This window comes from Haliaeetus leucocephalus, unplaced genomic scaffold (genome assembly GCF_000737465.1).
Source record: "Haliaeetus leucocephalus isolate CR32 unplaced genomic scaffold, Haliaeetus_leucocephalus-4.0 Scaffold228, whole genome shotgun sequence".
In the NCBI taxonomy this organism is placed as follows: domain Eukaryota; kingdom Metazoa; phylum Chordata; class Aves; order Accipitriformes; family Accipitridae; genus Haliaeetus; species Haliaeetus leucocephalus.
Window position 1 is genome coordinate 22226813 of NW_010972664.1, and position 25496 is coordinate 22252308.

Consider the following 25496-nt stretch of genomic DNA (forward strand, 5'->3'; position numbering starts at 1 on the left):
CATTATACGAAGTTATACGAGAAAGGTGGTCAATCATCTCTGTTAGCCTTCAAATCTGTGAATTTGCAGGGGCAAATTTAGTTGCCTCTGCAGCTAAAACCAGTGGCACAATCAAGAGGCAGAGCTCGCAGATGCAGACTCCCAGGGGGTTGGTCCAGTCGCAGTGTGACCACTACACTCCTCCACACTGGTTCCTAGACCCGTGGATGATGAGGGAACATGAAAAAGATGTGATTTCAGAGTGAAAACCTGTAGTGGGGGAAAGTACAAAATCCGTGGGGCAGAGCCCACCGGCAGCTTGGCACTGAAGAGCTTCGCATGACTGAGGCTGCACTCCCTAAGCAACCACGCTCTTTCTCTGTACTCCCCTTTGCTGCTTTTGCCACCTGCAGCCCGAGGTGATGCGTCCTGACTTTGCTCACGACTCCCAAATTAGAGTAAATATTTTTTTCAGTCTGATTTGCAAACCCTTGTCCTCCCCCCACCTCCGCCTCCCCCTTCAGTCTTTGTCATCATCTTCTCCTGCACCACCAAAATTTTTGACAGTTTGCTCTCCCCCGGGTTCCAGGAAACCATGTGACTAATTAAGCAGTTGGGGCGAGCTCAGGTGCAAGGAAAAACAAGTCAGATGATGGGCTGCTGCCCACTCGCTCCAGCGAGTGCATTCCATCTCAGCGTGTGTCTGCCCTGCTACTTCATAAGGGAAAAGAAAATGCCGGCCTTCCCTGGGCTGGGAGCCTCACAGCACAACCGGATCGGCAAAACTGAGTCTCTGGCTGCGAAAGCAAAAGTGCCAAGGGCCTGGGTGGAGGCGGAACCACCTCTTCCCTCCTGGAAGAATTTGGCCTGTGCACTTTGTCACATATTTGAGTGGCTCCGTTCCTTCCGGCTTTTAAGCAGTTTTGGGCGTGTACGTCAGAGGGTTCGTGAGGAGTCTGCAGCCCACCGCCCAAGTTGCCAGAGGTGGCACTCAGCAAAGCAGTGGAAGGGCTAATGGGTAGGGACATCTTCAAAAAGACATTCATGAGAGACAGCGACTCTGGGCTCACATCTCAACGCAGCAGGAGCTTGGAGCTCCCACTTCGCACAGGTCCTGCTAGTGAAGGGACCTGGTGGCATTGCTTGCCCCTTGGAGAAGGAGTGTCTCTCGGCTTTTGCTGAGCTCAGAACTTGGTGGGAGCTGGGAAGCCCTACATGGTAGTATCTCATCCCTTGGAGCAGGGACTTCCCAGCTGTCGCTATGCTTCTAGTGGCAAATTTAACCAGAGATTTTTGAAAGACTGCTGTTCCCTGCATTAGTACACTCTGCGTATCTATACTGGATTTCACGTGTCTACTTTTATCCATGTATCAGGAGGAAGGATTGCCGCATCTCCCCACAGTAAACCTCAAAGGCTAGTAAAGGCAGCTAGCAGCAGAGAAAGGGGCTCACCCTTGACGCTCTACAGGAGGATTTCACCATAGTCATGCGAGTGGGATGTTCCTACCTGTCTCCACGCTCTCAGCAATTGCAGACATGCAGTTACTCCACATGTCAGACAAAAAAGAAGAGTTTCCCAACTGCAGATTTGATGCTCAATTACAGAATGGAGCATGACAGCTACTACTACCATGTATTAATAACTCTGCTTCACTTTATGGCTTTAACAGCTGTAGCAACCAAGATTTATAATGACACATTACGTTCAGCAATGCATCACGTAAGGAAACTAATCTGACAGTGCCAGGTCACTGAGCTGACTTACAAGTTTTTAAGTGTGTTCCTTCTGCCAAATTTGCTGCCCTATTTACTGGATTAAAATGAACAAGTTTCAGTGTGTTCAGAAAACTCCGTACTAGCCTTTGTTTTGGCAGCTCCCAGACTCTTCTTCCCCCTGTCACACTGCCATGCCAGGAGCCGTTTGGTCCTTCTTCCTTCCCCATCCTCTCTTTGAAAACCCTTTGAAGCAGGTCCTGCGGTGTGTATCCCAAAGGGGGGTTATAGACCACAGGACACGAGAGGAGGGACTGTAGCTGGGAGGAGGCACGGGGACATAGGCAGAGATGAGGGATGGAGCGGCTGTGGGAGAAGGGCGAGATGGTGGTTGTCCAAGGGCAGAGGGGGACCGCGGCTGCCGCCGCTCACGTCTTGGCAGGAATTTGTCTGTATCCCAGTCGCTTTCTGAGAAAGGATGGCTTGCAAAGATTGGGATCATCCATTACCTCTCCCTAGACTCGGAGTTACAGCTGACAGTGGGAAAGTCAGTCCTAAGTATTAAATGTTAAGACTGGAGCTGGGTCTGGGCCCGTGTCAGAGCCACCTCGGCAGCCACAGCACCTGAGCAGTAACCCATGCTTCTTAATCTCTCGTCTCGCCGGTGGGCTGCATGTTTCCACGTTTTTCCATCCTCATGGCACAGTAATCCACTGTGCAGACACAGGCGGATTGGATAGCAGAAGGCTGGCTGGCTGGCTCTCATCAGGGGTAAATGGGCTCGTTCTCCTAAGACATTCATTACTCAAAGATGAATTCCTCCTTGCTCCTGCAACCTACCCAGGAGTCTGGTCCAGCAGGCTTTAAACGGTGTTTCAAAAGCCCTTCCCACGGACCCCTTATGTGGGACCAATGAAAAGCAATTAAAAAGAGCAAGTGTATTGTCAGGAGGTGTAAATTCACTGCAGAGTGTGCTGACAAATACTCAAGGTCTGCAAATCAGAGGAGGCAGAAAACACTCCAGGTATCCTTTAAGATAGACTTGAGATACCTCTTTGTTTTTACAAACATTTTTATGGAACAAGAACTTGTAAACAAATAATGTAAAGTGTGAACCTTTTATTAATACTTTAACATCTGTAATAGCAGTATGTGCTGCCGTTTATTTTTGCCTTTATTGTTATCTCATGAATATTACAAATGGAAAATGTTTTTCAACATGTAATTTAATTGCTGTTTGCTCATGGGGCAACAGAAAGTATACTGTCCAAAATAATCAGTTATTATTATAAGACAATAATATTTGAGGCAGAAATATTGCTGAAGAAATATTAAGAGGTGAGACCATTCACTATTTTAACCTCCAAGTGAGACACTTCCTTACTGGTGGTTATGCCTCCATCATTTCCACTACTACTTCATTTTGAGTTCCCCATTTCTCTTTCTTGTTTTAGAAACACAGGAAAAAAATGTTGAGAGAGACCTGGATCCTCACGCCCAACTCCGTACCACCACAGACAATTGTATTATGTATTTTCTTTTCTAGCTCCATCTTGAAACGTTAGTTTTATTCCCCTCCTTCCCTCCTGTGATGCTCGGAATTCATGATTATCTCATTGGACAAAAAGATGGTAACTTGCCTTGAATCTGATTCTTGTCTCAATGTTATCCTTTAATTTAAATAGCTCTTTTTATTTCCTGTTATTTATACCAATGGTGCGCTGTTAGAGAAAAATAAGTAAATAAATAAACTAACTCACCCATATTCCTGCTCAGCTTTGGCTTTGTTGGTGAAAGAAGGCAAGTCTGTCTGTGTTTGCTCTGCAAAGAGGAGCTTTTCAGTTTCGTCTTACAAGGTCAGCTCTTCTCCGCCTGTGTGCAGGTGTTGATTCATCTTTCTTGACTGTGTATGAACAAACAATGTAACAAATGTGTCGCTTTTTTCCCCCCAGTGTTTTGTAAATACTTTTTTAGCTCTACTAGAAATATGTCAACTGGCCTGTCCTAGGATAAGTTTTGCTCCCCCCCCCCGAGTCCCGATAATCCTACAAAAGGCAAATAGCCCAGGTCCTTTCTCTCTTTTGCTGAAATGCTGAGGGTTTACAGCAGAAATGGTAGCTTTTATCCACGCAGCGCATAATCTTGCGCCGTGTACTATTAAACGCCTGCCGATTTTTATTACTCTTGATCTCCTGAGTTATTCATTGCTTCCTGTCTTAACAGTTCCATCCTCCTCCCTGTCTCCAGTGCCTCCCGCAGCCCATCAGCTGCGGTTTTCAGTAGCACGCCGTTTCAACGCTTTTTGCCGTCTCCTTGCGAGCGCATCCTTGCAGTTTTCGTGCCAACTCCTAGTTTGGCTGTTTCCCATGTGGCACCATAGCAAACTCTTTAGCAGAGCCTGGAAATTTTGCATCTGTGCTGACGGTTGCTCTGCCCGAGACGAGGGAAAGCCATGTTGTATTTCAGCCTGCTTTTCACTGGAATCCACTTCCCTGTCTTCTGCTATTCTCTTGAAACGTTTAGGCCATTGCTTTCCCCTCCGTGTGCAGTCGTACATAGAGCGGGAGGGGATGGAAAGCGACCGTTCGGGTGCCCCTCGCCACCATCTTGGGGTGGGCTGCGGGGCGAACCCCTGGAGGCGGGAAGGGGGCGGTGTGTGTGAGGGCTCCACGGCCACCCCCGTCCTCTCCCCACCCCGATCCCCGCCGGGCTCCCGGGCCGAACAGCCCGAAAAGGCGGCCAAACCCACCCCCGTTCGCTCCGCTGAGGCGGGGGGGGGGGGAGAGAAGGAGGGAGAAAAGCGCCGCCGCCATCGTTCCTGAGGCGACCGTTCCTGAGGCGGCCGTTGCTGCCGCCGCCGCCTCCCGCCCCGCCCGCCGTTACCTCACGGCGAGCAGTGGGCGGGGCGGGGCGGTGGCGGGGCGATAAAGGGCGGGCGAGGGGAGGTGGAGGGGGGTTGCGCGCGCGCGTGTGTGTGAGGAGAGAGAGGGAGGCTGGCGCGGTCGGCGCTGCGGTGCGGCTGAGGTGACAGGACCGGTAAGCCGCGGGGGCTTGTGTGTGTGTGTGGAGGGGGTATGTGTGGGTGAAGCTCGGTTCTCCGCTGCGGGATAGAGCCGGCGGGGTCATTTTATGTGAGGAATCTCCTGGCGGCAAAGCGCTTGAGTAACGCTTTTTTTAAAAAAAAAAAAATTATTACTTAAACCGGCTTAAACGGCAAGGTCCGCCCGGCTCAGGTGAGTTGCGGGTTCTGCGGTGAACGCAGCGGAGCACCCTCAGGTCTCCTCTCGAGAGAAAACGTCTTGTAAGGGAAGACGGACCTTCCCGCCTGCGGTGCTGCTGGGATTTGGGGGGGGACACGACACAAGACACTTGTAACTTGCAGCGTCACAGGGCTACTGCTTGCTGCAGGCAAGGCCCCCTAAATTTTTTTAGGTGTTGTGTCAAATTACAGGTCTCCTAGGGGAAAAACTGCTGCTGCAGGGTAATGTACTTCATCATGACAAAGGTGAAGGCGTGTTGTCCTCCCTCCTAGTGCCTCTAATTTGAGGTCTGCATCCAAGTGAAGCTACAATACTCTTTACGCTTGGTATTAACTATAGGTAGTGCCTGTCTTGGCTTCAGAATTGTTTTCTTCCCAGTGAATGAGCATCTTCAGGTATCAGATCTTCTTGTGATGGAAAGTGTTGGCAGTGAAACAAGAAGCATGTGAACTGCTAGTGTCCCAAATACATTAAAGTTGCTAAGATCCTGCTGTCACTAACATAAATCTTGCGGAGTAGGCAAACATGGGAGCGGTTTGGGGGTGGGAGGCTTCATAGGTTGACAGCCTGAGAATTAAACTCTCTGCTGAACTAGAAATGAAATACTTCATCTTCCCCCCACAAGGGCAGCAATGCATGTTATCCTCCTAGGTGAGGACCACGAAGCAGAACCAAGTGTGTGTGGTGGCGTGGGAAGCGCTGCTCTGAGTCCTTTCTGGTCGCTGGGTGGGCTGTCTGTTGTCTTAGCTGCTAAGAAGGCTACAGACGGGAAGGAGGAGAGGGAATGCTTTCAGAGGTAGTAGCTGAAAGCACTTGCAGCTTTAGCTAGAAGTCATGGAAGACTCTTGTGTTTTTTAGTGATCTGAAGGATTTAATGAAAATACAGTGGGTTTAAGATGAAAATGCACTTTAATGTGCTTGAAGTACCTGAGGGCAGCTGCTGGCAGGCTTGATGCCTCTGGGTTTATGCTGCTTTGCAGCCTTAAGGGTTGAGTTTGAAGAACCCCTTGATTTGTCCTGGACTAATGATCTTGTGAATCACAGGTTTGTTTTGTGCCTGCTGGAGCTGATGTGACCCACAGCAGCAGAGCCTGTAATGCAGCAGCTCATGCTCAAGGGCAGACATTGCTTCCCCAGGAGCATTTTTACCTTAACTGTATATTTTATCTAGGATTTGACTCTCTTCTGTGGAGGAGGTGACAGATCAAATGAGCAGTTCAAAAATTAAAAGCTGGAAGAGGACAGGCATGAAATGACAATAGCTGCTTTTTGAATCTTGCTGAAAGATCCTGCACTATGTTGATGCATGTTAGGAAACGACATGGTTGGGTTTTAAACAATTCCTGGTAGGCAAGAGTTAACTACCTTAAGTCTGACTAGTCTGACCTGACCTTGGCAGCTGCAGTCTTCACAAGTACTTGGGGCAGAAGGTGAGGCCTCAATTAGTCTGTAGCTGTCAGGAAGCACCTGGCCACAATAGAAACCTGGAACACTTAAAAAGAGAAAAGTGTATTAATACTGCTTGGAGTTGTGTTACTGTAGAACATATGTAAGTATCTGCATACTTCAGAACACAAGCCACTTAAGCACAAAAGTGATCTGCTCAACTGTGACAAGACTCCTTAAAAAGTGCAAAAGTTCAGACAAGGCTGTGACAGGTCTTGTCAGTGAAGTTCTTAAGTCCTTAGTGTTAAAGTGCAACGCTAACATGATGTCTGCCTTAACCTCATCTGAGTGTATGCCAGCTCTTAAAAGCTCATTTGCCCTCCACTAATGAGCAAAAGGCTGGGACAAGCATGAATCTTTCCAAAAAGGTAGCTTGATTATGCAGGGTATCTGAAGAAGAGTAAAGAGTTGCTTATGAAGACTGGAGCACACATTGAATAGTGGTGTTATCTGACTTACTTTGTAGCTGAAATTCTGTCTGGGATGCTGAAGTGCTGTAGCTTTTTGCAGGAACAAGGTGTACTTGGCCCTTATCCCATGAGTGGTAGATGCTGGATGGTTAAGAAAGGAAAAACTCATGAAAAGGCAGAAATCTTATGTCTCTAGTGTAATTAAAGTGCTTTCAGTGGATTGGATATCTCGGCCCTGAAACTAACACCTGAGTGTCTTCAACTATTGTGTTAGTTGGAGAGAGCAGTTTGAGCTTTATGTATAATGAAAAAAGTTCAAAGCTTAACTTTCAGAAGTACTTTGCACTTATAGCTCCTCTGGCATTGGCTGGTGCTGCAGATGATATTAAATTTGGGTAAAGCTTGTGTCATCTTTGTTGATAATTTCCCTTTGACACAAACTGCTTTGCTGAAGCACTTTACCTCACCAAAAAAAGGACAATGACAAGTAAAATTTTGTGCCTGCACCAACAGAGAAGCTGAGCATCATTTCAGGTGAAAGCCTTCTTGATAATCATTTTTACATAGAATTATTTCTTTCTAGTTTGTGTCTGTGTGTGTAGACTGAAAAGTAGAGCATAGGATATATCTAGGAAGCACAAACAGAAAGTCTGACTTGTCTTTTTCTTTTTTTTTATTCCACCTCCTTACAGTTTCTTTGGAGAAGAAACACCTTAAGATGGCAGGCAAAGGAAGTAACACAGACTGCATGTCATGCAGTGTACTGAACTGGGAGCAGGTCAGCCGTCTGCATGAGGTTCTTACAGAGGTAGTTCCAATCCATGGACGAGGTAACTTCCCAACACTGAAGATAACTCTGAAGGACATTGTTCAGACTGTTCGGAGTAGGCTGAGTGAAGCAGGCATTGTGGTACAGGATGTCCGACTGAATGGCTCTGCAGCTGGTCATGTCCTGGTCAAGGATAATGGGCTGGGATGCAAAGACCTGGATCTCATTTTTCAAGTTTCTCTTCCAAGTGAGGCAGAGTTTCAGTTAGTTCGAGACGTCGTGTTGCGATCACTCTTGAATTTCTTGCCAGAAGGAGTAAGCAAGCTAAAAATCAGTCCAGTAACCCTGAAGGAAGCCTACATCCAGAAGCTAGTCAAAGTGTACACAGAGTCTGACCGCTGGAGCTTGATATCACTTTCCAACAAACATGGCAGAAATGTGGAGCTGAAGTTTGTAGACTGTATACGGCGGCAGTTTGAGTTCAGCGTGGACTCCTTCCAAATCATACTGGACTCCCTGCTCTTCTACTATGACTACTCAGCAACCCCGATGTCGGAGCACTTCCATCCAACTGTGATTGGGGAGAGCATGTATGGAGACTTTGAAGCAGCTTTTGATCACCTCCAGAACAAGCTGATAGCTACCAAAAATCCTGAAGAGATCCGAGGTGGTGGGCTTCTGAAGTATAGTAACCTCTTAGTACGAGACTTCAGGCCCATGGATAAGGATGAGATCAAAACATTAGAGCGCTACATGTGCTCCCGATTCTTCATAGACTTCCCAGACATCCTGGATCAGCAGCGCAAACTAGAGACCTACCTCCAGAACCACTTCTCCAAAGAAGAGAGGAGCAAATATGACTACCTCATGATTCTGCGCAGGGTGGTGAATGAGAGCACAGTCTGTCTCATGGGACATGAGCGAAGGCAGACTCTCAACTTGATTTCTCTGCTAGCGCTCAAAGTACTGGCAGAACAAAACATCATCCCTAATGCCACTACTGTTACCTGTTACTACCAGCCAGCACCTTATGTTAGTGATGTAAACTTCAGCAACTACTATCTTGCAAATGCTCCTGTGCCATACAGCCAGTCCTACCCCACTTGGTTGCCTTGCAATTGATCGTTTCACTTGAGTGTTCTTGAGTGAAGGCTACTGAATGCCAAGATGCTGAGTGTATATATAGACAAGTAATAACTGTCAGCTGGAGGCTTTTGAATGGAAACATGATTGTGTTGGACTGTCCATTTCCTGGTGTGCAGTAGGAATATGCAACCAGGTGACCTGCTATGAACCTTTCGGTATATCTCTACAAATGCCAAGAAGCCTTATTACCTCTTCACTGGGAGAAGAGAACCAGCAGCTAAATGTTAAGAGGAGTAGTTACAAAACTCGGTACTAGTTCTGGAAGTGGCTATTAACATGTGATCCAAGTGGAGTATTCAGTAAACTAGGTTAGTTATTAGAGGAAAAACTGCAAAATGTCTTGAGCAGAGCAGAAGCCACTCCTGGAATAGCAGGAAAACTCTGCTTTCTATTGCCTAACCTTATTACTCCACACTTCCTCAGTTCAAGTTCTAGCCAACCTTCTATTGAACTAATTGTGCAAGAGTGGGCTCATGTCATGCTTGGGCTGCTTCTACTTTCTGGCTGTTTAGAGCTGGTAACTGTATGGATACTGTCTGTCTTGTAGAGGGCCTAAATGTTGTTTCCTGTAGTACCTAGGGATATATGGTCCTGCCTCAAGTTCAAGATTAATTTCTTGGAAGTTGAAGATGGATTAATTAGTCTATCTCTAAAGCATAAACTGGCTAAATTTTTCTTGAGTGCAAAAATTTGGAAGGTGGCATCTCTAAACAGGTACCAAAGCATGATCTAAAACTTGCTAATATGAAAAGTCCTTGAAATGAGGAATTGAAGCCTTAAGTAGAATTGGAACCACAGTTGGAATAGTTAGGATGGAAAAATACAGTTAAGTCCAGGTTCAAGATAAAGCCTTTCTGACTGCATCTTTCAGAACCATTTTTGGCACAGTTGGAAAGTAGTGCCGCTATTACACTGAGGTTTGGTCCAACTTTCTTCCTCACAGGTCCACAGCAAGCAAAAAAACCCCCAAACCCAAATAAATCCCGAACCACTGTAAGTTGCAGCATGATGTGCACTCCTGCCACGGTATGAATTCCTAAAGTGCCTCCTAAAATTAATTTCTTGTACAACTTCAGGCAGGTCCTGAAGGCTTGTCTTTCTGTCACCACTTAAGGGTTTGAGCTTACTGGCGTATCACTAGCACCTGGTCACTGTATGAGATGGTATTCTGAGTGGTTAGAGTCAAATTCTTCCTCTTTACTGGTCTGAACCCTCACTTGAAGAGGTATATAAACCCTAAGCAGAGCTCTCCACAGAGGCTGTATGTGGTGAAAGTCTGCCCCTGTTTTCAGAATAGCCTCTGGAAGAGTATGTACTCCCTTGGAGGTGTAGGGGGCTGACCTTCCTAAAGGGTCTGTGCTGAACTTGCTGCTTTGAAACTCCTGTGCTTTATAGGGAAGGTTAAAAATTCCCCAGTTATGTATATAGCGGTATTAGAAACTGGCATATTAACTGGATGATTTTCACTGAATTGCAATAGTAAAATACATATGGCAAATGATCTTGAGTTTCCTTTGCTTAACCAGAGAAGTAGACTAGAGAGGCAAATCTTAGAGCTATTTAATATGTACTGGTGCAATGTTTAAGAATACTTGTTTGCTAAACCTTTTTTATGACTTCCAGCTGTCTCTGCAAGCTTGTGAGACCAAAGTGCCTGATCAAACAAATGATTTAAGCTTAGAAGGTAAAGCAGAAAGCAGGTGAAACACCAATATATGGTTGCTGTTTAAGGCAGAAAACAATAGCAGTACAGCACTTAAATGGCAGTAAAAAACCTGCATGTTCCTCTTAGGACCAAAACCTTCTAGTAATATTGCAAGTTCTCTCACTTTTTATAACTACTTCATAAAGACTGTCTCAATAAAGCAGTGAGGCGACTCTTTTGTTCAGACTTCTTTGTTTAGCTTAGGAAGGCAGGGAGGGATACAATGTAGAAAGCAGACTGTAGCCCAGTATGCTTTAGCTTAATTTTTTGAACAGTCTTGTAAACAACTTTAATAGCAAATAGACAAATAATTTGGTGTCTTCTGTTGTGTTTTTTCATTAAAGGCTTTCTGTGTAGTCAGCCAAAGTAGCTAAACTTGAAAGTGAACCTAGCCTTTTTCACTAACTGTGGCTTGGACTTGATGTAGCTTACAGACAAGGCATCTCTCACCCAAGACTTTGACTGTTTGGAAAGCTTTTTAAAAACTAATACAATGCCAGTGTTGTCATGTGTGTTAAATGTAGTGCAAGCTCACTGCTAGAATGACTTTCACATGCAAGGCAATACTTGGCCTAGTATAGAGTATCACTAGAAAGAAGGACGTCTTTTGCTTAGGAGTTTGTAACTGCTATCATCTCTTAAATAGCTGTTTTTAAAGCCAATCTAAGCTATACCCACTGCAGAAGTAAAGCATTGCCTAGAGGGACATTGTTTGATTTGCATATCAAATAGCTTAGACTCATGTATCAATCTTATGCGATCTCATGGCTGATCTTTAGAAGCTGTTCCTGTGCGTCAGCTCATGTGGAAGTAGTAGTCAGATGCTCAGGAGGAGTCCTCGCAAGCTTGAAATAAACAGACTTATGTTTTACTAGTCTTTGAATGCCTTGGCTGCTGAACATCAGGCCAGGTGTATCTGTTGGAAAAGGAAGTGCTAGAAAGAAAGCTCTGATGGATTCCTGCTGAGATAGAGCTATGGAGAATTTAAGCTTCCTGCCATAAATATTGTGCTTTTGCTAAGGTAACCTGTTGCTGAGGCCTCTAAGGAAGCTTTATGTTGAATGGCTGCTCTCTGAACAGCTGACTTCCTGGGTTTAAGCTTTGCAGGACTGTTGACTTCCCTGCCTGGCTCTTAAGTTGCTCTGGCATATGAGAAATATTAATGCTTTGTAGCCTGGATGCTGGATGTGAAGCTCTTGAATAGTTAACTGTATCCTGAAGCTGCCCACTATCTACTGCATTGGCCCTACTGTATAAGGGATTGCTGGGACACTGTTCGTCTCATTGCCTTCAAAATAATCCTGGCTTGGCAGGTAAAGCTGGAATACTCAGTAGCTTTTCATAACTGTGTTGCAAGCAGCCTACCCCTTTCTGTTCCAAGTTGTCCTAGCAGCCTGATGTTGCATGTGGCAGTGGCTTAATTTGGTGTGTGCTAGCTGGTTCAAGTTCAGGTGTATGGTGGCCCCTGTAGCAAGGAGTAACAGGAGAATGAGCGCTAGGTAAAAGTTAAAAGTGATGACCCTAGGCCAAGTCTAGGGTGCCTGCTTGATTCAGTCTCCCTTCAGTACATAATGATGCCTCTGCAAACCTGCTCTATCCTCTGTTGCTCACTTGTGTGTCGAATGGAGGTTAGAGAAAGACTACTATACTTCAGACTATTACCTTAGCACATTCCCTCTGGGCAGTGGCATCAAAACAAAGCTGCAGTAACACTGAACTGCAAGTCTTGTATCAGTGCATCATTCCTCAGGACTAGGCTTCTAGTAAACCAGGCTCTGTGGTTTAGAATAGCTGTTTTCTTCCTGTAGCTTATAAGCTCAGCTGGGCTAAGCCAGTCTGAGGTTAGGCATCTGTTGTCAATATTTATTGCCAAGTCCCACTTGACTTAGAGTTTATTAGTGTGACTTCCTCATTGTAAGATAGATTTTTTTTTTTTAAAATTTGATAAAGATGCTACCAAGGAGACCTAGTAGTAGACTGGGTTTTACTCAGTTTGGTAAAAATCCCTATGCTGATCCATGGTCACTCTGAGAAGTTGTAAGGTAAAGCATACTTCATGCTCCCTCAGCTCAAGATTTAATTGTTGCTGTGTTTGTCCTCAGCTAGTTCAGTCAATCACTAAGCTGGAGGTTGAAGACTACTGCTTGCTTTTGAGTAACCATTTTTCAAAAGGTCTTCACACTTTAACATTAATAATCTTGTCTACAAAGCAGTAGGTAGTATTTAAATCTAGTCCAAATACCTAAAGCTTTTTATTGAGACTTAAAGACCCATATTTTGGGAGTGAGTTCTGAGGTTAAGCATATGGTATGCTTTTGTGCCTAGGCTTTGTGGATTTCTGATCACTAGAATAACTGCTGATGTTGGTAGTGATCTCTGCTTATCACTATATGAGTGCTTGGGAAAAGGCCTCTTAGAAGAGAACTTGGACAAATTGCTTCAATTCTAAGCTGTCAGGGTACCAATGGTACTTGTTTACTCACCCTCTCACTCAACTCATTCAATCAGGGTGCCATAGTTGTTAGGCACAGCAATAAGTTAGCCACAGTCACTGGCAACTTGGTTTAATTTGGGCATTGGGAGACCCAAATGGATAGTAATACTTCTAGCCTTTGCATCTACTTTGCATGGTCTTAACCATTTGTTGAATATGGTGAAGTGTATTTCATATATGTTCTTTAATTTCAATGAAAGTAGTTATAAGGTGGGATGTGTGGCTATGGTTGTAGAAGTCTGGGGGGGAGTGGTTGGAGCACTCTGGTTTTTCTCACTTGTATTGGAAGAGAAGGCTGCTCGCTGAAGTGTCTGGATTGGGCTTGTCTCTTTCTGATTAAAATTGCACTTTCTTTTGAAATTTAGAAGGCCTTTTTTTCTCTGTTTATCTCGTATATAATTTTTTACTATTAAAAGAAGTCAGCTCTTAGAAAATCTGTCTCGTACCTCTTTGGAAGAAGTGAGTCTTTTTTTTTTTTTTTTTTTTTTAATTGGAAAAAAAAGGTACTAGAAATATTTGGAGTTGTGATGAGCCCAAATGTGAAATTGGTCACAGAACGTTGTCTACTGTTCTGCACTGTGGTGTTCACTTGTCATTCTTTGAAACTGGGTTTTAGACCTTAATGATTCTGAAATTCTTGTGCAAATAAACTTATGCTAAACATTGCTTGCCTCAAGTAATTCTTACATCTAAATAGTGCTGACAAAGTATTTGTGGAGCTTATTGGCCAATGTGTGTGTAGATACACGGGGCGGGGGGAGAAATAGTGATGGGGTACACAGTAATGCTTGGGTTTAGATGTTGTTCAAGGTACTTCTTCCCCTTCCCCCCTCCCCCCCCCCGAATGTACACATCTGCCTCAACTTACTGAAGATTAGTCAGTTAAGTGAGACATGATTCCTCTTTCATTTACATTACTGTGAGTTTCTAAAGAACTGGTTTTGCCCTCTCTTACCATTATCTGGTCTCGACTTTAAAACATGTTGAGGCACAGTCCTAGGCCTGTTAGATAGTGTCTGGTCTAAGCTAGAGCCTGCCAGTCCATTCTGTGATGCACTCCATTTTATATGCTACTCCAAATCAGGGGCCCCTGCATACCTCTGCTCATGAGACAAGGAGGTGAGAAACAAAGTCAGCAATTGCTCTTCAAGTTATTTACAGGTTGAGAGTCTTTGTGCTTTCACTCTGTCCTAAAAGTGGATGCTTCTGCATACCAATGGTCAATGGGGGTTGAGCAGGCCAAAGCTAAATAAAAGCTAGGGGCATGTGGCAGTCTACTTGCTGTTCCTCCTGCTCTAGGATCAAAAATAAATGGACTGTAAAAAGCATGCTTTCTTCTAATCCCCTCTAGAGCCCAGACTAGCTCTAGACTCTCAGTTCAGTAATGCTGGAGGTATTCCAGCCTTCAGGACCTTGTAACACCTGCAGTGGAAACTTCTGTGGAGATTAGCAGAGGCAGTGTGATCCCATGGAAGTAATCATGAAGCTTGTGTAGTCCCCTTTCAAGATGTAATTGCTTCCCTCTGAACTTAAATGGACAACTGATAATGTGGCTGGGCAACATAAACCATCTGCTTGTCACCTGAAACTCCCTTACCCCAACTCCTCAGTGTATCTCCTCATAAAAGCTTCTGAGTTATTTTGGGCAACATCCTTAAGTTTCTAGAATACCAGACTTAGATTTGCAGGGTCTGATACTGAAACAGCAAAATAGCTATGCTTAAGCAAGGGGCTTTAGGTACTCTTTCAGTTCCATAAGGAACTTCGATAATGGTAAGAACTGAGAGGAACTAAAGAAGAAAGATGTTCTTGCTCTATTGTTGTCGTGTTGTTAGTGAAAATACATTTGTAAGTGTCCTTATCCATGCTGTGCAAGATGACCTCAGTCTTGTGATGGGGGAGTGAGAGGCGCTAGACAAATAGTACTCTAAATTGTTGCCATTGTTCTGGCAGATGTGCTTATTTCCCTCCTTTCTTCCATGATGGAATATGGAATATTTAGTATTTTTTAAATTGGAGTATTCAATGCGCCCTTACAGAGACAGAATAGATGCTCCTGTGAGAGAAACAGAGATTTTCTTTGGATGCCTCCTGTTTTTGAACATTGCTCACTACTTATTTAGTACACTAATACCCTAGATACCTGAAGTTGCTATTTTCAGCAATAAAATAGGGTTTGTATTTATCCAATGACTTAAAAGGGAGATATATCAAAGTGTGTAATATGCCACTTGAGTGTGGGTGTTAGACATAGTGGTCATGTTTTGCTGCAGTAGCAGTGCTGTAATCTGTTCTGCTTTGTCTCAACGAGAAAAAGATGAGCTCCATATCCTATAGGCAAGACTGCCCGGCGAAGGGAATAGTTAACCTGCCAAACCTTAGTAATTTTCCTAGTAGGAAAGAGTTGAGTCATCATGCTGGAAAAAGAGAGTCTTGCCAAGAACTGTGTGCAAAGCAGCTGCTGGATCCTAAACTGGTAGTTCACATGTATGTTAAGGAAAGCTATACTGCCTACTTCAGTGTTATCACATTGACTCTCGGCTGGGTGGTTTAGTAAACCAGTAGGAACTAGTTCCCTAGGCTGGCTGATCCCACAAAATGCTGTGCTGAGTCTTCATCGCCCATAAGTAGAGAAGGGGACAGTCCATGCCACCTCACTGTTTGGAGAATGGAGAAGTGCAACCTCTTGCAGAGGTCCGGCCAAGACAGAGCACGAGGAAGCTGGCCAGTCTAATCTTATCTGTAGCAATAATCCTCTCGTCACTGATAAACCCCTATAGCTAGCCTGCATACTTCAGGAGACTTCAAACAAATCTCCAAGGCCTGAACTGCTTTGGGGAAATAATCCATCCCTGTGTATTCCCAGCAGGCAAGTGACAATTTGGTGCTGTAGAGGTGGTCTCACTGTCAAAGCTGGAAAATTTCCCTTCTGATGTTACGTAGTTGATTGTGGTCTGTGTTTTGGTCTGTGTTTTAGCATGTGAATGACATAACCAGGCAGTTCATGTGCTCTTACACCCCTGCAACACGTGTTAACTTTATTCCACCTGCTCATGTAGCAAATCTGCTTCAGAAAACAGCAAATCAGTGAATACTGATTGCACCACAAGCAAAGGGAAAATTGTCTTCCCTGCAAGAGAATGGTTGAACTGTGAGACTTCTGATTCAGTCACTGTCCCCATGCAGCAAGGCAAGTCTTCTGAGCATATTGGATGTGGGACATGTGAATTACTCCCACAAGCTGGTCTCTTTGTGGACGCTCTTCTCACTTCAGAATCTACTGTCCACCTGCAACAATTCCCTTCTCCACTCCCTCTCTATCGCTTATCTGAATAACTTTGAAAGCTATATCTCTGTGTACCTCTTGGAAATTTATTCAGTCTTGCCCTAAAGGTGCTCAGTAATGGCAATTCATTGTGTACTTGGAGAACCTGTTCTAATATTTGATTGTGGTCATTACTGAGAAATTAATTTGCATTTCCACATTGGTTTTTGAACTTCATCTTTGATCTGTGGATTGCCGCATCCTTATCAACAAAGCTGAAAAGTCTCAGACTGCCCCATGCTCTCCACTAACCCCTTCAGCTCTTGGATGAACTGTCGAAAATGAGCTCTTGAAGCTGTATGTTGTATATATTGGATTTGGAAGCTGGAAACCTTTTCTTCTGTAACTTTGTGGTTCCTGCACATCTCACGAACCAGCACCAGTTGCTAGCCTGGTGCTTTACCTACCATGGATAACAAATAATACTAAGGTTGCTTCTCAACCTCTTGATATTTGTGTCCATGACCTGTGCCTGCTGTTTTTACCGTGGCATTATGGCATGCCAAGTGCTTGTGCCGAGTCAGTTATTCGCGGTGATTTCAAAGTCCATCTGCTGCTTCTAGAGGCAGCCTCTCCCATCTGGTATTGACAACATCTGTGCTCCTGGTTTCCAGATGTAGTATTTTGCATTTGATGGTATTAGAAAAAGATTTTGTCTGACTCCTATGGGCAAATAGTCGCAATGTTGATGGACACAGTAACTCATCTTCTTCAGTATTTACTACCTTATTGACTTAAGTATTGCATAGCGCCTGGAGATGACAGAAGTGTGCACAGTTTTGCGCTGTTCTTGCATACGGAAGAGTACACAGGGTTGTTGTGGGCACTTTGAAACCTGCAGGTGGTTTAAAGCCAGCGTCAGCACAAAGTCCACAAAGATACTGGACGCAGGCTATTTTGGGAGTGTTTTTTTCCCCTGCAAATACAGGGTAGAGACAGCAGAGAAAGCTTATATTCTGTCACCATGCTTAACAGCAGTTCCTCAGTCCTTTCCCCTGCACCCCCACGACTAAAACACCGCAGTGACAAGTAACCCTGGGGCATGAGTTCACAACATGACCAAAGTGAAGAGCTCCATGTTTCTGCTCTTGCCACCACATCTGTTAATCATCACAATCGGCTGCCTGTGTTTTACTGCTCACGTGGGGCTCCCCAAATGTTGTGTAGCCCTGACTACTTGCCAGGACTGATGTAGCTCTCCAGACCTCATGAGCTCCCATTCACTTTCTCCTCCTGGGCAGCTTTTCTTAAGACCAGGGGAAAGTAAGTAGGTTTTGGGAAGAGCCCCTGCCATCAATCCCACCACCCGAATTCCCTGCGACACTGGTGGGAGTTTGTCAGATGCTATGAGGGATTTGCTAATGGCCTGGCAGACCCCAGTGGTTACGGCTCCTGCGTTACGGCTGTCCTGCAGCCCAGCTGTGCTGGAGTATGTTTCTGCAGCCCTGCTCAATTGGTGGGAGCGACACGTACAGATGGGGCTCAGCCTCTGGCAGCAAATTCATGGAGTTACTCCAGAGAAATGCTGCTCATAAAAAAACGGCGTCTGTTTTGGAGCGGAGGAAACTTTGAATGTGGAGCAATATTCCAGCTACGTATGTGCCTGCTTCACATTGGTGCTTAGCCTCCTTCCTTGCAGCACTTCTCTGTGGTGGAGATAGAAGGAGGATTCCTATTTCCTGCCATTTCCCGGACCAAAAAAATGAGCCCTGCAGAGGGGAAGCAGCACACTTTGGTAACACAGGGACTTGCTGGCAGGGCCAGGAGTAGATATTTTGGAAGCCCTGCCTATTGATGGGGTGGGAAGGGAAGCGGGGGTGGATGGTACTGGGACATTTCAGAAATTGAATAGAAGGATGCGGGTGTTTAAAAAACAATCCACAGTTGAACTGGAGAACCGCAGTTTTGAAGTACTGTCTTCTCACAGGCATGTCTGACTTACTTACTTAAAACTGCAGCAGTGTGCCAGCAGAACTTGCAGGGGGCCTGTGTTATGCCCATGTTTAGGATGCTCTACACAGAGAATTCGTAACTACTTGCAATACTCAGTTGCAATATAAAAGCATGGGGGTAAACGTGCTGTTCTGTTATTGCATGTTACACACGTGGCTCTCCTCAGCAGTTATGGTGTGAACTCTGGCCTTCAGGATTCTCAGCCAGATTTTTGTTGTCTGGTTAGAAAGAAAAGATTACTGTATGGGTATAATTGCAACTACGGTTAGGATGTTTCGTTTGACCAGGACTTGAATTTTTGTTTTAATTGAAGTACCAGTTGAAAACATGGATTTAGTTAAAAAAAAGGAAATTTCTTTCATAAATAATATTTCATTAACTAGCAATGTGATATTTGACAGAAGTGGTCTTGCCTTTAACTGTAAAACTGCTTGTGCAGTTATGACTTTTAATTCCAGAACAGCAGCTTTTACTTTGAAGGTGCTTACTATCTGATTACTGATTTTACTTACTGCTAATAAAGAATAGATGAGTAGTGAAAGGGTCTCCAGTTCATCTCAGGGATCCTTTGACTGACTTGCAGTATTGTAACACCAACTCATTCAGAGAGTTTATGTCCACTGCTGACAAAACCTCCAGATCCCAGACTTCATGGAAAAGTAGCAGTAGTACTGTTATAATGCATTATCCTGGTCTGTACTTGAATAAGAGAAAAACTGCAGAAAAACAATTTAAACCTGGTTTCTTTATGATGACTGTTCTTGAGGCTGTTTCAGGCATACTCCGTAGATTACAAACAATGTTTAATTTGTAAGAGGGACCATCTCAGAGGAGGCTGGTCATTGCTATATATATTACATTGTAATATATCACAAATAGGCTGCAGTGTAATAGCACTGGCTCATGGAACTGTTTGAAACAGTCTGACCTAAATTTTATACCCATTGAAGTGCCACTACTTTTAAAAATGACATCAGAGGACTGAGAAACCTGCAGAAACATGTTTAAGATTCGGGTGGCCAGAGCCATCTAGAAGCTGGTGGCTGGTGGTGCCCACTCTGCATCTTGCGGAGAGGATTTCTGTGCAAGGGCCATTTCAGAAAGGACCCCAGGGTGCTGCTGAACGCCGAGCAGCAGCATGGGGCCCTTCAATCTCCTGCCGTATTCACTGCATAATGATGTGAATTAAGTGTCAGGTTAAATCTTACCTCCAAATGATGTGAATTAAGCGGCAAGTTAAACTTTACCTCCAAATTTAATCAGGCTCCATAGCAACCTAACATACTTTTTTTATTTCTCCAGTGGTTTAATTTCCTTTTTATTTCCGTAGCGATGGATTCTTGAGAATCCAGACATGCCGCAGTGCTGGCAGATTACCTAGACTTTAACCAAATCTTCATTCTCACAGTATAGAGTTAGCAGAGAACTCAAGCACTGAGAAAATAAGGTGTAAATACTGTATAAATGTTGGAAACAAACATTTAAAGAGCTGGTTTTAATTTTCAGAGGATACTTATTACTGAAAATATTTTTAAAGAGCTAAAATCTTACTTTTATGATATAGTGGCCATTTTAATTTTTCTTCGGGTAGGTGCCAGTTGTAGCCTGGCTCCCAGATATCACCTGAAGATTCTTTTAGTAGGTGATAAGGACAGCAAAATGTAGGTATGACTGTTATTCAGGCTAACGTTTTACTTCCTATGCTCCAGACTGAAGATAATTTTTTCTTTGAAAAATCATGGTGAAATATTGCACAAGCTCACAACAATAGTTTTCTTTCATGAAAGACCATTTTTATAAATTATTTTCTAAAAAAAGATGCATTGGAGCAAGCCTAGGGGTTTATTTTGGCCAAGGGTTCCTGACATACGGCCACCTAAAATAAGTTGCTAATAGCATTTCACATGGCGTTTTGTCCTGAGCCCGAGGGGTTATTGGTGCCTGGCTGCAAAACCTGTCTGGTGCTTTTTTGCTCGTTGATGCTTTGGCTTTGGGTTAGCTGGGATCCAAACTCAGGCTCTGGTTAATATTTGTGGCATTGCCTCTACAAGGGGCTGGTGCTGAGGTCAAGGCAGTGTGGGGGGCATGAGATTCGGGGAAGAGAAAAGCTGTTGTTTGTTGTGTCAGGCGAACCAGGGCAAGCTGTGAGAATGTGACTGCTTCTGCGCACACGGTGTTTGTTGGGAGTATATCTTGGAAACCTTTGTTCAACCCTGTCCTCTCTCCTGACAAGCTGTGCTGTAGTGTGAGATCACTGGGCTCTAAAAATGTCCATGTCTCTCCAGTGACTATGAAGAAATCTTGGAGCAACTGGCTCAGGTTGCCACACCACAGACAACTAAAAAGGGTCGAGAGTCTTATCCCAAATGGCCAGAAATCAGATAAAAATACCAAGAATTTTCTTCCAAGCCCACTGCAGGCATTTTTTCCTTTCTTGTGACTCTGTTTTTGTGATGATGACATGGGTCTGTTCTTGCAGGTTGCTTGAGTTTCCTTCTCTGTTCCATGTCAAGCTGGGGGTTAGCAACCCTTCTAGCCAAAGGTCTGCAGGGAGTAGGGTGGAGATGTCTCCTGCAGGGAAGAGAAGTCTTTGCACCATCTGTTTTCTACTCTCCCCTAAAGCTGAATGACCCACTTGTCTTGGCTTTTGTTTTTTTCCAGGTCTGTGCATGTGCCAGGAAGCCCTGCTGCAATGGCAGGAGCAGAGGGTTTAGGGGAAAAGTCTGACTTAGAGACCACAGCTTTATCAGAGAACGATTCACATCTTTTGAGCATGTTTAACCCATGTTCTTAACCATTTTTCTCCAATTATCTTTGGTCCACAGTTGGGTGAAGTCATTGTCAGCCCCACAGACTTCAAGGACTCTGCTGTTTCCAAGTGAAAAAGACTCCAAAATGACTCCAAAACATTCAGGAGCCAGAAGGAGAAAACCAGTCAGTGCTGAGAAGCAGCTGGTGACCATACAGGTGAGACTGGTTCAGCCAGGAGGGGTTCAGGGGTCTGGAAGCTGGTCTTGGACTATCCAAGCAATAGCCTCTAGGACATGAAACAAGGTGTACCTGCTAGCGGTTTGATATGTTGTGGCGTGTCTCTAAAAGCCTAATATCCCAACAGGAGGAAATTCTGAGCAAGACAGATAGGAAAAAAACTGTGGAGGAAAAATACATTTTCAAATGGGGAAAGTTCTTTAGAAAGAATATATGAGATAGCCAAAAAGCTCTATTTCCACGTTCAAGGGAGATGATAGCTTTAGCTAAAAGCCATGGTACTGAACTACAATGAAGGCAGCAAGTAGAAGCAGATATGCAAGATATTAGCTATGGGGAAAAAGGCAGTAATAGGTGGCATTTGATGCAAATTAGACTTCTGAAGTACAAAAAACTGTAGGGAGGGGATGTGGAAAACCAACTAGGTTCATTTTCCTTAAAGATAATGGGAAAGTGTTTCATTTTTTGGAAAAAAAATTACTGCGCTGAGGCATACACCCTTTTGTTTTTTGGAAGTATGTCTGTTAATAAAGATTCAGAAAGATGGAATAATTTTTTCTGATGAATGTTTGGAAGGGAGGGTGTTCTGCTGAGATGACAAACTACTCTTGACCCCATTAGCAAGAGGGGAAAATTATTAGAAAACAGCAACTTGGGAGAGGAGTTGGCTGGAGAGCATTCTGGTCTGCCGATATTAACGTTAAATCTTGAAATACTGGGTGAATTCCAGGAGAATGAAAACATACGGCCTCTATTCCAATATTGTAAGAGGGGATCTAGGAAGAACCACATAAACCCTCATCTCTGACTCCAGTTTTACAGGTTAGTGGAAGAAATGCTTTCTACATGTGAGGGAGCGGTCCTGGCACGTGAAGTGAATGGGATACTCTTTCCCATAAGCTTTTGAATATAAAGTGAGGTCCAAGGGGAAGCATCATACTGACTTTAAAAGAGAAGAATTGTAAAGATTTCCATTTTTTTTGTCTGCCATGGGCTTCTTGAAGGTGTTGTTTTGGCTGTGGGCAGGGGTGATGAGCTTCCTGCGTCACTGCAGAGCACGGAGTGATACAGACTTGGATCAGCAGCTGCAGGTATCAGGTTCATTTGCTGCAGTGTGTTTCTGCAACTGGAGCGCAGCAGAGCACTTCCCACTTGCTTCAGTCACCCATGAGAGGATCTGGAACTGAGTTAAGGAGAGATGATACACGACATGCCACTTCATCTTGTGTCACCAGCATAAGGGGTTCAGTAGCTACAACTGGCCTTCTCTAGACTTAGCTAGCAACCACATAAGCCCCCATCCAGCCCCTGTTAGCACTCAGGAACAGTCCAGTAAACCCACCCAAATTTGAGATCATGCACACCATGTGGCTGACAACAGGAAGCCTGGTGTCAGCTCTGAGAACCCTTCAGCAGCTTCACTTGGCTGTAGGAGTTCTCCTACAGTGTCCTGTGATTTAAGTCCCGCCCAACTTAGCCAATAAACTTTATACCCTGAAGTTTCTAAAACAGTTCCTGCTATCTCCAAACCCAGTTCATCTCACCCTAAATAAATATTGCTAAGAAGGAAAACTTTGGTTTTCAGTTTCTCATTTTGGAGAAACATGGGCTCTACAGGTAAGAGGGAGAAGAGAGGCAGCCATTTAAAAGCCCATTTTTAGGCTCAGATAAGTCATTCCCCTCTGATTTTGCTTCTGATTAATTGCCTCAATGAATGACCAGTGGCTCATTCTACTTGTGCATGCCTGTGGTGTTCTTTGGGGTGAATCCCTGAGTCATTTTCTATTACTGCCTGCCACCTTTTATACATATCACACCCCTGTTCAGCAGCTGTATGTGCCTGTCTGGATCAGCGATAAGTGGCCCACCCCTGACATGAGTCTCATTTTATGAATTGTGTTAATTCCAGGTCAGAGAGAGGCCTGGAGGGACTCTTAATGGTGAATGTCTGTGAAGAAGCTGGCTTGTTGAAAGCTGTAAGGGCAATTAGCTATGTATCCTTACAGAAGTGGTTTTCTGAAACTCCTTAACCTCTAGGCTTCCCCCGCTGCTTTTCAGGCTGCTGCAAAGTTTGGCAAGGCGCCTTCTTCTTCCGTGGCTGGGGAGTTTGGTTCAGAATATGGATTGAGTACATCATGAAGTACACAGAGGCCTGGGTCGTAATAATTTTGTACCTTTAGGGTTGGAAGATGACAAATACCCCTGAGCTGCTACGGGGTGGAGAAAGTCAGGCCTCAAACTCGTTTTCCAATGTTAAATTCCAATTGTTGTTTGGGGTTTTTTTAGGGTTTTGTTTTGGTTGGGGTTTTTTTTGGCTTGATTGATTGGTTGGGGTTTTTTTCTCCCTCTTCACCCAAGAAGCAAACACTTCCCTTTTGACCCCCAAAGACCTGGGGAGTGGCGGCAGCGGGCTCAGCACCGCGGACAGCGCCCGGGCCGCCCCCGTTGGGGCCGCGGCGGGGGGGACCCCGAGAAAGCTAAGTTGTCAGACGGATGGGGTGTGGAAGGTGTTTTTTTGGGGGGGAGGGGGGGAAGTTTGGGTGCTGCGTACATCCTCGAGTTAATTCACTCTCTTAAGGGCTTCTTCTCCTGATGGAGAAATCTCAGCAAACAAAAATAAGGCGGAGATGCTGCTGGGATGGTTAGCCAGTGAGCGAGAAGATGGGGAGTTTGGCAAGCTGAGCTGCCCGCGTTCCTTGCGATCCCGGTGGGAATGGAAGGCTCCATAGGGAGCCCTTATTCTCCAAGCCCTCTTCCCACCAGTCTTTCTGAAGACAGCCTCCTTCTTGAGCTCACAGAAAGCACTGATCGGGCAGCAAGGGATTGAAGCTGGGGCTTTGGTCACCGAGCAAGTACCAGCCTACAGCTAATGGAAGGACTGGAGTTGGAGACTTTGCCTTGTAACGAAACTTCTCCTGAGCTTGCAGGTCATCCTCACATTCTCCTGTGGTCGGAAGTATGAAGGGAAGATGAGGGCTCATTTCCAACCTTCTCAGGGCTTTTCTTGTACCTGTCACCTACACAAATACTGTGCATCCACCTACTCACAGCTATGGCACATGTATACCAGGTCCTCAGTCACAAATGGTTAATACCATTTCATGTAGATCCTTTCGCTGTGAGAGTCTCGTAAATATCAATTAATTAGCCTTTTGGCATGAGAGAGGAAAGTATTTTAATCCCAGTTTTTTTGGTGGAGACCTGAAAAGAAAAGAAAATTGGAATAGTCACACAGTAAAGTCCCTTTCTTCGAGACCTTCTTATTTTGTGTCCCTTCAGGCTCACCTCTAGACTCACTGTGAAGCAGTCTTTCCTGCAGCATGGGCTTGCAAGGATTTCTCTGCTTCTTCCTCAAAAAGCACAGACAAGCAAAGTCTCAAGGCAAATCCTCTTTAGCAGCCAGCTGCACAGAAAAGATAACTCAGGTCTAGGACTATAATGGAACCAATATGAGAAGAAAAGTTTTCCCACCTCAGCTCCCACCTCATGCTCAGTTTATGCTAATAAAAAACCACTAGGGACTTGTTTCCAGCCAGCTGAGAACCTTTAAAAGGCAATGCTTACCTGGATGTTGGTTTTGAATAGTAGATATCCTCTTCTCTTCTGGCATTACAGTGTGAGCTCCCTGCCCTGTTTCAGTCTGCTCACTCTCTGGGGCCGGAGACCACGTATTAGCTCATAGCAGTGTTTGGGCAGTACCTTAACATGTAACTTCTAATCCCCTTGACATGTGGTAGAAAAATAATGGGTAGGCCATGCTGTATGGATTCTTGTATAGATCTTTGTATGGAAGAGTGTGATACCAGTGTGTCAAAGACAGAAAATACCAGAAGGGAGAATATGTAACTAAGGATAGAGAGGTCAGGACTAGATCAACCTGACCACGGAAATGTCAATGGGAGGAAGGAGCTGGATACACAGATGATTTCTCTTGGGCTGCCTGTAAAAGCTCTGTCTGGGGTATGATGTTCCCTACTTGTACTGGTGCACCTAGTCAAAGGGGACTCAACTGCCCACCTCAGCTGTCTCCCTCCTGTGTGTCTGCTCTGGCTGGGGAGAAAAAGGGTGAGGGGACTTGGGGCTTGGCTTGAAAGCCTGAGTGGGTTTGAGTGATCTTTGACTCCTAGGAGAATTAAAGGTCCCTTCAATGGTAGACAAATAGAGGGAGAGGAAGAGCTGCTATGGGATGGGATTGAAGAGAAGAGGGGTCACGCTGTGGAACAGCCCTCCCCAAGCTGGCAGGTCTGCTAGAGTGGAAAAATCAATGCTACCACCCTCAGGAACAAGAAGGTGCTGCTGATGGGGGA

At 44.8% G+C, this 25496-nt stretch overlaps 1 protein-coding gene across 1 annotated transcript; it reads left to right on the forward strand.

Annotated features, from left to right (window-relative positions):
• Nucleotides 1-4669: 4669 nt before the first annotated feature.
• On the forward strand, nucleotides 4670-9510 carry FAM46C (family with sequence similarity 46, member C). The gene is made up of 2 exons (XM_010567502.1): nucleotides 4670-4729; nucleotides 7502-9510. The coding sequence occupies exon 2, from the start codon at nucleotides 7528-7530 to the stop codon at nucleotides 8698-8700; it is 1173 nt and encodes a 390-aa protein (XP_010565804.1). The 5' UTR covers nucleotides 4670-4729; nucleotides 7502-7527; the 3' UTR covers nucleotides 8701-9510.
• Nucleotides 9511-25496: the final 15986 nt, after the last annotated feature.

What these genes read in the sequence shown, in the direction of transcription:
- FAM46C (XM_010567502.1), top strand. Translation starts at nt 7,528, where the DNA reads ATGGCAGGCAAAGGAAGTAACACAGACTGCATGTCATGCAGTGTACTG.